Genomic DNA, 14,503 nt, shown 5'->3' on the forward strand with positions numbered 1-14,503 from the left:
GATTATAATCTCAGGATTCCAGAAAGCAGAGTCCTGGGAGGTTTCTGTCGTTAAGAAGAAGTTTTTAAATTCAGATATAGGTGCATTAGAAATCACAATTCTAAATTGAATAAGACACCCTTGATATGGAAATTTTTCAGATATTTGTCCAAAGACAAAGGATTCCAGGAATATTTACAGATAAAAATGGGACAAATATTTACAGATGAATGAAGCCCACATAATAACTCCCATCTTGCTTTCGGAAACAGTGAAGGCTGTCTTAAGGGGCAAAATTATTTCTTTTGTGGTAGCAAAGAACAGAGCTGTAATACAAAAAAATTAGAAACATTGAGAATCAACTAAGAATAGCACAGCAGTCTTGTGAGAAACATCCCATCAGATGCTTTGAACTCCTTGCTGCATCAGAGAGTCCGGAAGATGTTAATGTATTATAAGGTCAAATATTACCATTATGGCAACAGATCAGACAAATTATTGGCTAGTATGACAAAAAGCTCGGGTGGGAAGAAATATATCCCAGCTATGAAATCTAGCCAGGGAAGTGTTATCAATACAATGAAGGAACTAGGTGAGATTTTTAAAACATATTATCCATCTCTATACAAGGCCAGCATTCCCCTGCCAACACTGGTGCAGCACTATCTGGCACAGACTAAATTATCAAACGTATCAGTGGCTCAAATAGCTGAACTTAACAAGTCCATACATATACAAAAAACTGTATTGGAGATCCAACAAGCTTAATTACTCAAAGCACCAGGGCCCAATGGTTACTAGGCAGAATTCTTTAAGCTGCTTTCTAAAAAGATGCTTTTGCCTTTGAGAGAGATGTTTGAGGAAAGTATCCAGTTGGGAAAGTTTCCTATTCACCAAATAATGCTCTTGTTACTGTAATTCCTGGTAGAGATCCCCTGATTCCTACCTCATATAGACCAATCTCACTGCTGAATTTTGAAGTAAAGTTACTTGCCAAAATTATGGCTGTGTGAGGATGAGCAGTGATTCCCACAGGCCTGGAGGCAAACTAGCCTGACTCCAGCTTTTCTTAAAACATCCGCTTCTTAGTGGATTTAAGTGGTCCTGCACAGGTAGGTAGGGGAACACTAGGGGCAGTGCCTCACAATACCCCTCCCCTCAGCTTGGACCTGTCGGGCCAAGTGTCCATACTCCCTCTTGGATCTCATCAAGGAGAGTCCAAGACATCCCATTCCCCTTCCTCAGGCTCTCCACAGTTTCTTCCTCTGTACACTCTACAGTGCCTCCCCTGGACTCTCTGCAGTTTCCTTGTCTGTAAACTCTTCAGTACCTCCCTCCAGGCTGTCAGCAGTCTCCAACTCTGTACACTCTGTCCACTCACCCATGCCAGTTGCTGACTCTTCCACAGCCTCAATCACTGGGTCTCCACAGCGCCACCCTCTCGGCTGTCCATTGCATCTCTCACTTGTCTTTCTGTGCCTTCTCTCTCTGGGCTTCTCACTGGAGTTGTCTCTGGACACCCAATAGTGTTTGGCCACCCTACAGGGACTTTCTCAGGACCTCTGTAGCACCGACTTCCACCTTCTCACTACTGTCTACGTTGCCCTCTCCAGGGCTCTCTGTGACCCCTCTCTCAGGGTTCTTAACTGCCTCCTCGGGGCTTCTCACAGGAGCATCTCTGGACTCCCGATAGTGTTTGGGCACCCTGTAGGGTCTTCCACAGGACCACTTGTAGTGCCATCCTCTGGCAAATTGGTGTTGCAGCCTACTGGCCACACTGTAGTGCCCCCTCCTGGGCACTCTATGTCACCACTTCTTGACAAGGCTTGACGAGGCTCCACTCCAAATAGAAGTTCACCACGGCACAGTATGCTTCCTGTTTCCATTTTTGCTCAACCCAAGCCCACTGACTCCTTACAAGGCTCTCCTGTAACTTTTTATCTCCCTCCTGGAGATTTTGGATCAGTGCTTGTCAGCTTCCTTCAATCATGCTCTCAAACTGCTGCATTCTGGTGCTGCATTATGCTGGCTACTCCACTCTAGGTTTTCTCATGGCTACATACCTTCCCTGCACAGTTGTTTGCTGGAAGAGGGCCACATCCTATTTCCATTCATCGCACTTACAGCCCACTCTGGCAGCTTTTGCAGGGCCACACCCTGTTCAGGACAATCCTGCTATACCAGTGTTTCTTCCTCTTCTTTTTTTCAAGGCTAAAAAGTAAAATGCATAACCAGCAATAACTAAATCACTTTTAATCCCTATCTACCTCTAGCCAGGCTTCTCCTATTAGCTGGTACAAACCTACTACTTCCTGGCTGTCCCTGCAACCAGGCCCACTCACCTCTCTACCTGAAACTTTTAAACTTTCAGTTTATTTTTCTTTCTTCAATGCAGCTTCTGAGCCACACCCTGTTACAAGCCACGGTGCTCTGTGCACCCTCTCTGTACTTTGTTTTAGAGCCACAGGCCCCCTGTGTTCTGTACTATGACACTTTCTTGCAGGCTGGTTTCTTTTTTCAGTGCAAAGCTATAGAAAAAATCCCATGCGTGACACTATATGTGAGGAGAAGCGATGATTCCCACAGGCCGGGAGACAAAACTAGATTGACTGCAGCCTTTCTTAAAGCATAATCTTTATTCACAGCCTCAGTCATATACACAACAGTAGATAGCTTTTACCTCCACACAGTGTAGTCTCTCTACTCACAGTTTGTATTGCTTAATCTCAGCTCAGTGTTTGGACAGTGTTACTCAATAGGGGCTGCCTTCCTCCTGGAGACCCGGGCTTGGTCTGGGTATCCCCACCTGGATCCCAGCTCTTATTCCCCAGTCTCTGGTTATGCCTTCTGAGCCCCACCTGCCCCATAGCATCCCGCCCATACAGCATGCTCTCCTTAGTGGATTTAAGGTGGACCAGGCATTTAGCCTGGTCCTGCACAGGTAGATAGGGGAACACTAGGGGCACTGCCTCACAGGCTGATAGATTGGCAAAATGTTTACCCTCATTGATAGGGGAAGCTCAAGTGGGATTTGTGCAGGGTAGATGTTCATCCCTTAATGTTTGTAGAAGTGTGGCCTCGCTAGAAACCGGTCTGGTGGGACAAATTCCTTCTCTTTTACTGAGTTTTGACACGGTGAAAGCATTTGTTCATGTGGACTTGCTGCTCTTAAGGAAGTTTGTATAGAGGAAGGTTGTTGAAATCTTATAGAACAAGCCTTGGGCCTCAGTGTTGATTAATGGTTCCCAGTTTTCTTCTTTTCAATTGGTAATAGGAACTTAGGATACTCTTTATCTCCTTTATTATTTCTCATATCTTGGGAACCACTGCTGAAAAACAGAGAGAAACCCAACATTAAGGGGCTTTCAATGGTAAAGACTGGTGAGATCCAGTTTAAACTGTCAGCCTTTACTGATAATATTTTAGTGCACATTAAAGTTCTAGAAACTTCACTCCCGGCTCTCTTAAGAACATAAGAACATAAGAAATTGCCATGCTGGGTCAGACCAAGGGTCCATCAAGCCCAGCATCTTGTTTCCAATGGAAGCCAAACCAGGCCACAAGAACCTGGCAATTACCCAAACACTAAGATCCCATGCTACTGATGCAATTAATAGCAGTGGCTATTCCCTAAGTAAACTTGATTAATAGCAATTAATGGACTTCTCCTCCAAGAACTTATCCAAACCTTTTTTGAACCCAGCTACAATAACTGCACTAACCACATCCTCTGGCAACAAATTCCAGAACTTAATTGTGCGTTGATTGAAAAATAATTTTCTCTGATTAGTCTTAAATGTGCTACTTGCTAACTTCATGGAATGCCCCCGAGTCCTTCTATTATCCAAAAGTGTAAATATTAAATAACCGATTCACATCTACTTGTTCAAGACCTCTCATTATTTTAAAGACCTCTATCATATCCTCTCTCAGTCATTTTTCTCCAAGCTGAACAGCCCTAACCTCTTCAGCCTTTCCTCATAAGGGAGCTGTTCCATCTCCTTTATCATTTTGGTCACCCTTCTCTATACCTTCTCCATCGCAACTATATCTTTTTTGAGATATAGTTGCCATACTGGGTCAGACCATTTTGGAGAAGTATGCAGAGAAGGTAGATTGGTCAGTAAACAGTGTGTATTTTTTAAGAAATGGGACAAATATCTACAATCATTGCCTCCTAATGTTCGAAGCTTGATTTTTAATATGTCTACAGAGCTTATCTATATGTCCGGAGATTGAAGTAGAGTTGAGGGGCAGAGATGTATGCTATTCTGTTGTATTTGAAGAAGAAGGGAAGAAGGTAGGGTTGGGAGGAGAAGAGGGTGAATCATTTAAGGTGAAAATATTAAAAGTTGTACGTTGAGATCCTTTGTGATTCCTGGCAAAGAGAGGTGTTCTCTTTCCCAGGTGCTAATTTGTCTATTTCTAAATATACTGTGGTTCTTGAATTACAAAAAAATATATTGAAGCATAAGAAGACTAATGGAAGGAGTTCAGTCCATATTCCCCATCTGTCAAAAGAGACTTCATGAAGAAATGTATACATAGAGAGGATTTTACCCTTGGTGGGAGTTTGAAAGAAGAAAGACTACTCCACTGAGGAAGGGTCCAGAGGAATTCCTGTCTGAGAAAGGAGTCATCCAGAAGCTCAACAGAGTTGGAGATATTGCTGAGTGAAAAAAGGAGAGCTGCCTTCAAAGCAAGGGAGGAGTGATCCTGCCTCATGAGCTTACCTGCCTGGGAGTGCAGCACATTGTTGCTGAAAGTGACTGATAATTATTTTTTGGGTAATTTTGGACTTTGTTTTAATGTCTGGAGCAATAGCCAACAGTGTATCATTCTTTTTGGGCTTGGTTTTCCCCTGTGATCAGTACCAGGAAAGAATTTGTATTTTTGAACAACAGTTTTGGTGTCAGTGTGGTGTTTTGTGACTTTCACTGGACTGATGAGCAGAAGAGCCCCAGAGAAGAGAAACTGTAAGGTTCTTGAACGAGAGACTTTTTTACTCCTTTGTGGAAAGGAACCAGGAGGCATGGGATTGATCGTGGTCCTCCCAATGGACAGCCCCGGTATCTGTGTCCAGATCAAGATGGGGGCTACATTACAAATAAAATCTTATGTGTTATGATTATTTGTTGGAAGTGCATGTATTCATTTGAGATGAGGAAAATCCCAACTTCTGCAAAAAATAAGAAACCTTAACACATCCCAATTAACCAAGTACAGCTGCAGCTGTCCTTGACCATAGTTCAATATCACTGTCTCAAAACAATGCGGTTTAGTCTAGATTTTAAGTACAAACAGGATGACCTAGTCTAATCAGTTCCGATGGTGCTTAACAACTTAGAAAAAACTGATATCGATACCACATTATCTTCTTGGAATGCCATAACAAGAGAATTAGCTAATAATTTGTGTCCTATAATAAAAAAGAAATTAATCCATCTAATAAACATAAAGCTCCATGGTACACCTCTCAATTAAAGAAAATTAAATGCACGCTTAGATCGTGTGAAAGGAAATGGTGAAAGAACCCTTCTCCCGTTACTCTGGGTAACTATCGGGCTACCTTAACTAAATATAGATCTACCATTTATAAAACCAAGCGTGATTATTTCTCACGAAAAATCCACGACTTCCAATTCAATCCCAGAGTTCTATTTTCCTATGTTTCTGAACTAACTAAACAGACAAACTGAAAGCCAGGACGATCTGAAAATTAAATGCCACAAGCTAGCCCATTTTTTTAAAGAAAAAAATTTAGAATTTAAGTAACAACATTCCAATGTCAAAGACTCAGCAGATTACTCTACATAATAACCGAGATTCTATCTGGGGAATTTGTGATAATGTCTCATATACTGAAATTGAAATTTTAATCAAAAAGATGAATCCGGCTGCTCATCCGTTAGATGCAATTCCCATCAAAGCACTAAAGTTAATCTCGAACATTATTGCAAAACCACTTGCAGATATCATCAATATTTCCCTCAATCAAGGCAAATTTCCTGAGATTTTCAAATCTGCTATAGTCAAACCCATTTTAAAAAAAAACCCAGTTAGACACTTCAAACCTGGCTAATTATAGACCCATTTCTAATTTATCTTTTGTAGCAAAACTAATAGAAAAAATAGTGAATCAACAACTCACGGAACATCTGAAAAAAAAACAATATTCTGTACCCAGCACAATTTGGTTTACGCAAATTTTTCAATACTGAGACACTTCTTGTCTCTCTTGTCGACACAGACCTCAGAGGACTGGACAGTGGTCAAACCTACTTCCTGATAATGTTAGATATCTCAGCAACATTCGACACAGTCAACCATGACATATTGCTTAATAGATTAGCTGAAATCAGGTTAAGGGATAATACAATTCATTAGTTTAAATCATACCTAGAAAATAGATCCTATAAAGTTAAGTTAGGCATTTATGAATCACAAAAAATTGACCTTGAGACTGGTTCCTCAGGGGTCCTCTCTTTCTGCAATGCTTTTTAATATATATATGTTACCACTATGTAAATTATTAGCTGGTCTTGGACTAAATTACTACATCTATGCAGATGACGTTCAAATTGTAGTACTACCGATTAAAGATTCTATTGAAGTATGGAACATATATCTCTCTGTCATCAAACAAGTTTTAACTCATATGAACCTATGCTTAAATGAAGCCAAAACAGAAATCTTATTATTTAATAAACTAAATGAACATTTTATCCGTGAAATTAATGATTTAAAAAGTAATCAATCTGCAGACTATCATGCTAAAAACTTAGGAGTAATTTTAGACTCAGAACTCAATTTTAAAAATTTTATTTCCTCTATAACTAAAGATGGCTTCTTTAAGCTGCACATACTTAAGAAACTTAGACTACTTTTGCATAACAATGATTTTAGAACAGTTTTACAAGCACTGCTTTTCCCAAAATTAGACTACTGTAATGCATTATTTCTAGGCCTCCCGGCATCCACTACCAGACCCCTTCAGATCCTGCAAAACACAGCTGCCAGAATTCTCACAAACACAAAACAATTTGATCACATTCACCCATTCTGAAAGAACTTCACTGGTTACCAATTTCTTCTCAAAAACTCTTCAAAACTCTAACATTAATACATAAAACATTATACAACAAAAGAATTAAATGGTTTAATGCCATATTACACTTTCATACACCACAAAGAAAATTTGCGTTCATCAAATAAAGGATTGCTATCAATACCATCCCCCAAACTGGCTCATCTAAATACAGGTAAAGAGTGGGCACTTTCCTTGGCAAGGCCAAAATTATGGAACTCCATACCAACAGAATTAAGAGCAGAGGTAAATCCTCAGGCATTTAAAAAGAAACTAAAGACCTGGCTATTTCAGCAAGCCTTCCCAGATTGACTTTTCCTCTTTTGCTTTCTTTTAGTATTTTATTGTTTTAGTATTTTATTGAGCCTTTTATTTGTATTTTATTTTATTGAATTTTCTATGAACATTGTTTTTTATATTTTTATTTGTGATGTGTATGCTCTATTTTATTTTTATACTGATGAATTTTATTATATTTATTTTCTTTGTAAACCGATATGATGTTGTTTTGAATACCGGTATAGAAAACCAAATAAATAAATAAATACAAAGCTAATACTCTCCTGAAGTTATATGCTCAAATTTTTTAAAAACCTACTCAGTGGCCATCAGGTACTTTTAACTCACACAAACTATGCATAGTTTTAATTTGAAAATCCATTCTAGACAGGAACTTGTGCAGTAAAAGTGCCCATATACATTTTCACCAACTCAATAGTGCGTGCATATGTGCATTCATCTCTGCTGGCTATTCGACTACTTCCTCCTCCTCTCTCAGTGATCCCCAGATCGCAGCCTTTACCTGATAGTGCACCCCTGGCAATCTCCCCAATTGCAGCTCTCAGGTGATCACCACAATTGCAGCCCATATGGTAATCCCCCCAGAACCCCAGAACCCAGAGCTCTCCAGCCTAAGACTGAGGTTTTTGTCCAAAGTCATTTGTAAGAATTTTATTGAATCATGTCTCTTTGTTTTAGTATGCTTTAGCATGTATTGATTGCTTTATTTGCTATTTGTATTGTTCTTAAGATATATTGTTTTATTTGCTGTATTTTTTATTATTACTATTTTTATACGTATGTTGCCATTTGTAAACTGCTTTGGGCAATCATATATGGCAGTATATAAGTCTCAAAATAAAAGATAAAAAGATGGTTTAAAATTCACTTTGCTGCTAGGTGGCACCAGATCATTGCTGGAAGATGAGAAAGAAGAGGAGATGATTCACCTGCCTCAGCCTTGGATAGGCTAGGGTTCCAGGGGGATAGCAGGGGGTGGGGAAAGATGCCACAGGAGGAGGGACTTTGCAAACCATAGGATTGCTGAGGGTGGGGGAAGGTATGATTAAAGGGGTCTGGAGTCTGGGTTTTTTGGGCAATTGGCCAGCTCAGCACATAGATTTGTACCATCTGAACCATGCAGGCAAATCTAAGTGAGTAAACTACCCACATACATTTAGAAAATAAATGTACTACGCATGGGTCGAGTTCTCCCCGACCTAATTAGATCCACTCGGCCCTGTCCACATGACCCTGGATTTTCACTTTCAGTACAGCTCAAAGAATTCATGTTGTCTCTTTTGGCTTTTGAAAATCTGCTTTATGCATACAGAAATGATCTACCACATACACTCTTTCATGCATTGATATAATAATTCAGAACTTTGGCTCAGAACTTTGGCTCATTTAGCCAGTCCCAGAATCCTCAGCTGGCTGATTCACACTGAAACTGTTAAGGTACAGTGAACTTCTGACCACCTCAGACTCAAGAATGTGGAAGATCTGGGAAACTTGTAGGCTCTGCAAAGCCTATAATTAAAGGCCAGGAGAGCATCAATGGCAATATTTAAATCATAATACAAGGAAGCTTGGTTCTCACAGAAACCAAAATACAAGCTTGTTTCTCACAGATTCCTATCTCACTGACAGGAGCCAGGTGAACTGAAGATTCCCGGAGGTTACAGCTTTAATGAAAGGTCTGGCACCAGCAACAGAATTCAGGCCTACTATCTATTCAGAACACAGACTTACTATCTATTTACAAAACACAGAAGATCAAAAGGAGATCAGAAGAAACAAAGTGCATCAAAGCCATGTTGATAAAGGAACTTTTATGGTGGGAGGAGATTGTTTTCAGGATAGACAAGTTTAGTTTATGACATTGACAAATTGGTGAAGGATTTTCTCACAAGCATTTTCTATGTATAGTTGAAAGTGTAAAATAACAGTGTGTACTAGATATTACAAGACACAGCGTTGCTATGCCCATCTTGAAGGATAGCTCCTGTTCTTCCAAAGATATGAAATATTAAAAATTATATTTGTTCTAAAATTCTGAGTCATATCTTTGTTTGAAAAAGTGCTGACAAGCGCCTTATTAAAGTCTAATATTTAGACAGCATGTATATGGCAACTGACTATTTAAAAATCCACTCCAGAATGTTTTTCACCCCAGACATTAATAGAAAGTCATTTTTGCCAGATGTAATTAGGATAAGCAGTTGTTTGTTTTAATTTAACAATGACTTACGCAGCATTCTGTACAAAACAGAGACAAGGGTCCAAGCTTTGGTGCTTCCAACTCTATTCTGAACGATAACAAAGACAGTATGAGATGCCACAGTTGAAAACTTGTGAATAATGACAGGACCTAAAACAAGAAAGAAAAACAGAAGAGACTTATTTAAAAACAAGCATATAGTCTCGGCTTCATCTTTATTTTTTGCAAGACTGTACTTCACTGCTGCGGCTTCTTATTACTGGAATGATATGCCACTGGAATCTTTTCTTGGCAAATATGGATTTTATTTTTATAATACTGAAGACAAAATGGGGTTCCAAGGATAAGGAAGAATATAAACAATATGGTTGGGGTACCTGCTTCGCCAACCTCTTCTTTTTGTCTGAGGAGGGAGCTCACTCAGATGGGAACAGCCTCAGAACCCCTGACACAACATGTGCCTGAGTGCCAAAACTTGGAGAGGGCTAGAGCCATGTGGCACACTTTTGCAAACAAATGGTGGTCACTCGGAGCGCTCAGCTTCTTGCTCCAAATCGATAAAAGGCTCGCCTGCTTGCTCAGGGGATGAGGTAGGTGTCAGAGAGGGCAGGGGGGAGGGGAGAAAAGAGGAGGGGAGATTGTAGCATCCACAAAGGTAAGGAAGGAAGAACATCCAACCTCAGGATCCCAGCTCCCCTGCATAAATTATTAGCCCTCGGGAGGTGCCTGTATCAGTGTCTAGTAAGGATGGTGGGTTCCACAGGAAATGGCTCCAGCATCAGAACATCTGCAAAGGTATTTGGTCAGACCAACCACAGCAAAGATATCAATAATAATAATCAAAATCTTTCCGCTAATGTAGGGTCTGGCCCTTTGGACAACACCGTAAGCCGCCTAGAGCCTCTGGCATTGGCGGCATTTAAATAGCAATAAATAAATGTCTTCCACATTGTGATGCAGCCAACCATGCTTGAACATCAGTCATTATGTATCATCCTTTTGTTTTCTGTTTATGGTGTAAATAAAGTAGATTTGTGCAGAATGTCCCAGAAAATATATGTGTTTCTTTTTGGTTTCAAAAGAGAAATGTTGGAAGATGTGTTATGCCTCAAGGGCCAGTGGATACACTTTTACAGTATCATCCTTTCATCTTTCAGCCACAATGCTTACTGCCAGCTCAGCTCTTGAAATAACATGTGTAGAGAGCCTAAAGGATCTCTGCTGAAGAGGATTGTTCCATTTGTCACAGGGGAACAGGAGTAGCATTACTGTGGGTTGAAGCTCCCTCATGTGGGAGAGTAGAATGGTGAGTCCCCAGAGTATAGAAACCTCCATCCTTGAAGGGGTAGCATGTCCTGTTTTGTTTAGTTTTCTTAGGAAAGGACCCTTGGGCTTCTAAGGATATGTGGCATATGAAAGTAAAAAAGGTGTCTTTGCCTAACCTCACCATGTCTTTTTGGAAACTTTTTTATTTTGTTCCACCTTACCTTTCTCTGCTTTTTGTTTCCTTTTTTTAAGACTTTTATGTTTACCACATATCAGAATGCCCTAGGGCCTAGGGGCTCAGTGTAGGCCATCTAAGAGGAGCAGTGGCTCTCATCCAGAGTGAACTATTGTTAGTCTTGGTGGAGGAATGGGTCTGGGTTCATTACTGGGGAAAAGGATGTAATGAAGATGATCTTTGGCACTCATCCCATGACAATCACATCTACATCATCAAGATGTGGAAGAAAGGAATGTGGAGGTATCCTTTAGGTACCATCTAGGGAGGTAAGGAGAATGATTGACTAAAAATATGATGAATGGGACTTCGAATTAGTACATCTAAATTGGGATAAAACTCATTCACCAAATGGTGGGAGGGAACTTAAAAACTACCCCATTAATTGGAATGGATTAGAGATAAGAAACCTAATTTGACATCAGTAACAGAATGTATTACCTGGAAACTGAAAGTCACTCATTTATTAGATCTGAAGATGTAAAATGGATTGTAAACACCAAGACCTTGTAACTAAATGTTTTCATCAACTTTTCCATCTTTAATCAGAGTGATTATTAGTGCTGTATATAGCAGATATTAAATGTGGAATTGATTGGGATGCTCAGTTAACTATCGAACATTACACAAGGCCTCGAAGATAATCTCGACCCCCCCCCCCCCCCCTGACAGGGAATCTTGGACTTTCAGAGAGGCTTAACATCAGGAAAGAAAAATCAACAGCTCAAACCCTATTTGAGGTGTGGTCTTTGGGTCCTGTGAAGAGACTCTAGCCCAGGGATTACACATGCATGGTGAAAAGATAATACCTGGTCCAAGGCAGGAGGTAGATTTTCAGTGTTTGGGAGTACAGCGCATAGTAAATAGGAGGTGGAGAAGAGCTTAATACACTAAAGCTACATTTGCATGTAATAATCCTGCATTTACATGCATGGAGATACAAATGTTAGCATGCTCCCGCTAACATCTTCTCAGACCTTTTTAATGTGCACAATAAAGTCTTACTGTAGTGCATAATATGCTATTTTTAAAACCTATTAAATAACCTTAATTTGCACACTAAGCTTTACTGCATAGGCCCTTATCTCTATGAGTTGACATTCACAGTCCCCCAAAACCCCTCTTTTCTTTCTCTGTCTTCAACTCTGTTTCTTTTCCTATTTTCCCTCACTTTGAGTTTTTGACCTTTCCAAACACCCGCATCTGTCTCTAGCTCTTAAACTGTCCCTAGAAACATGACGGCAGAAAAAGACTATATGCCTATCCAGTCTGCCCATCGTCCAGTTAATTATGCATCACTTTCTTAGCGATCCCCTGTATTTATTCCAAGCTTTCTTGAATTCAGATACTGTTTTTGTCTCCACCACCTCCACTGGTAAGTTGTTCCATGCATCCACCACCCTCTCTGTAAAGAAATATTTCCTAAGATTACTCCTGAATCTTCCCCCTTTTACTCTCAACTCATGACCCCTCGTTCTAGAGCCTCCTTTCCATTGAAAAAGGCTCACCTCCTGTGCATGGAAACCTTTCAGATATTTGAATGTCTCCATCATATCTCCCCTGTCTCGCCTTTCATTTAGGGTAAACATGTTTAGATCTTTAAGTCTATCCCCATATGCTTTACAATAAAGACCACCTCCCATTTTAGTAGCCACCGTCTGCACTGACTCCATCCTGTTTATATCCTTTTGAAATTGTGGTCTTCAGAATTGTACGCAGTATTCCAAGTGAGGTCTCACCAGGAACTTATACAAGGGCAAAATCATCTCCCTTTTTCTGCTGACCATTCCTCTCTCTATGCAGTCAAGCATCTTTCTAGCTTTTACCGTTGCTTTATCCACCTGTTTAGCCATCTTAAGATCATCAGACATAAGCACATTCAGAGCCCGCTCTTCCTTTGTGCTTAGAAGAATTTCACCTCCAATACTGTACCTTTGCCTTGGATTTTTGCATCCTGAATGCATTTTTTAGCATTAAATCTTAGCTGCCAAACCTTAGACCATTCCTCAAGCTTCGCTAGATCCCTCCTCATGTTTTCCACTCCTTCCTAGCTGTCCACCCTATTACAGATTTTAGTATCCTTGGCAAAAAGACAAAACTTTCCAGACAATCCTTCTGTTATGCTGGTCACAAAAATGTTGAAAAGAACAGGACCAAGGACTGATGCCTGAGGCACACCACTAGTAACAACACTCTCAAAGAAAATTCCATTTACCACTAATCTTTGTCACCTCACAGTCAGCCAGTTTCTAACCCAGTCAATCACTCTAGGATAAATACCCAGGGCGCACAATGTATTTATAAATCTTCTGTGCAGAACCGTGTCAAAGGCCTTGCTAAAATCAAAGTATACTTCATCCAGCGCTCTCCCTTGATCCAACTCACTGGTCAGCCAATCAAAGAAATTGATCAGATTTGTCTGACAAGATTTACCTCTGGTAAAACCATGCTGCCTCGGATATTGCAATCCATTGGATTCCAAAAATTGCACCATCCTCTGTTTTAGCAGAGGCTGACCTCTGAGGTGAGCATTACTTTGCTCACCTCAGAGGTCAGCCTAACTGGATGGTAGTTCCCAGCCTCCTCCTTATTTCCACTTTAACAAATAAGAACCACATCCACCTTTTTCCAGTCCTTTGGAACTACTCCAGACTCTATGATAGTAACTTTCAAAGCAGCGCACATGTGCGCACATTCGTCAGCCCACACCCAGGGATGCAGCCATTTTATTACATACGCATGTAAATGCGCGCATGTTATAAAATAGCCTGACCATGCACAGATATGTGCTCCATTTTAAGTGGATGCACAGCTGTGCGCGCAAATGTCGCTTCTACCACATAAGTGGGGGAATTTTAAAAGACATGTGCACTGACGCCATTACTAGTTTTCCCAGTTTATTCCTAGTTCGTCCAGTAAAGGAAAAGGACTTCCAAACTCCCTGTTTAATACCCTTCCTTCTCCTCTGTTAGCCCCGACCCTTAAAACCCTGCTGATCTGCCTATATTTTTTTGTTTTACTACATACACTTCATCCATAACAGAAATAAAGTTACGTGGCCGGGGTCCCTGGCGCATGCCAGTGCACGTAAATATTTATGTGCAAATTTCATAGTTAAATCCCGGAACCCCCATGCACTGCACAGACTCAACCCCTTTTTGGAAACTTTTCATTTGTGTGCACAACAGCATATATGTGCATATCCCAGTGGCTTTTAAAATACGCTTGGCACGCACCAGCCCAACATATTTACAAATTCCTAACTTCGGCGTGCGTCAGGCTTTTAAAATTCACCTTTAAGGAAGCACTGAAAAAGTCAGCCAGCGAAGATGCCAGGACATCTTTAAGTTCCCTTAGTACCCTTGGATGTATCCAATCCAGCTCCATCGCTTTATCTACTTTAAATGTAATTAGCTCCTCACGAACATACTGTTCT

The 14,503-nt window shown here is 40.4% G+C and overlaps 1 protein-coding gene across 1 annotated transcript in view; it reads right to left on the reverse strand.

The window, feature by feature from the left end:
* Window positions 1-14,503, reverse strand: part of PKD1L1 (polycystin 1 like 1, transient receptor potential channel interacting) — a 446,216-nt gene that overhangs the window by 313,597 nt on the left and 118,116 nt on the right. Inside the window, exon 16 of the mRNA XM_029587088.1 lies at window positions 9,597-9,716. Within this exon, the coding sequence (XP_029442948.1) occupies window positions 9,597-9,716 (120 nt within the window). The remainder of the gene's footprint in view (window positions 1-9,596; window positions 9,717-14,503) is intronic.

The sequence above is a fragment of the Rhinatrema bivittatum genome, chromosome 2, assembly GCF_901001135.1.
Source record: "Rhinatrema bivittatum chromosome 2, aRhiBiv1.1, whole genome shotgun sequence".
NCBI classification, from domain to species: Eukaryota; Metazoa; Chordata; class Amphibia; order Gymnophiona; family Rhinatrematidae; genus Rhinatrema; species Rhinatrema bivittatum.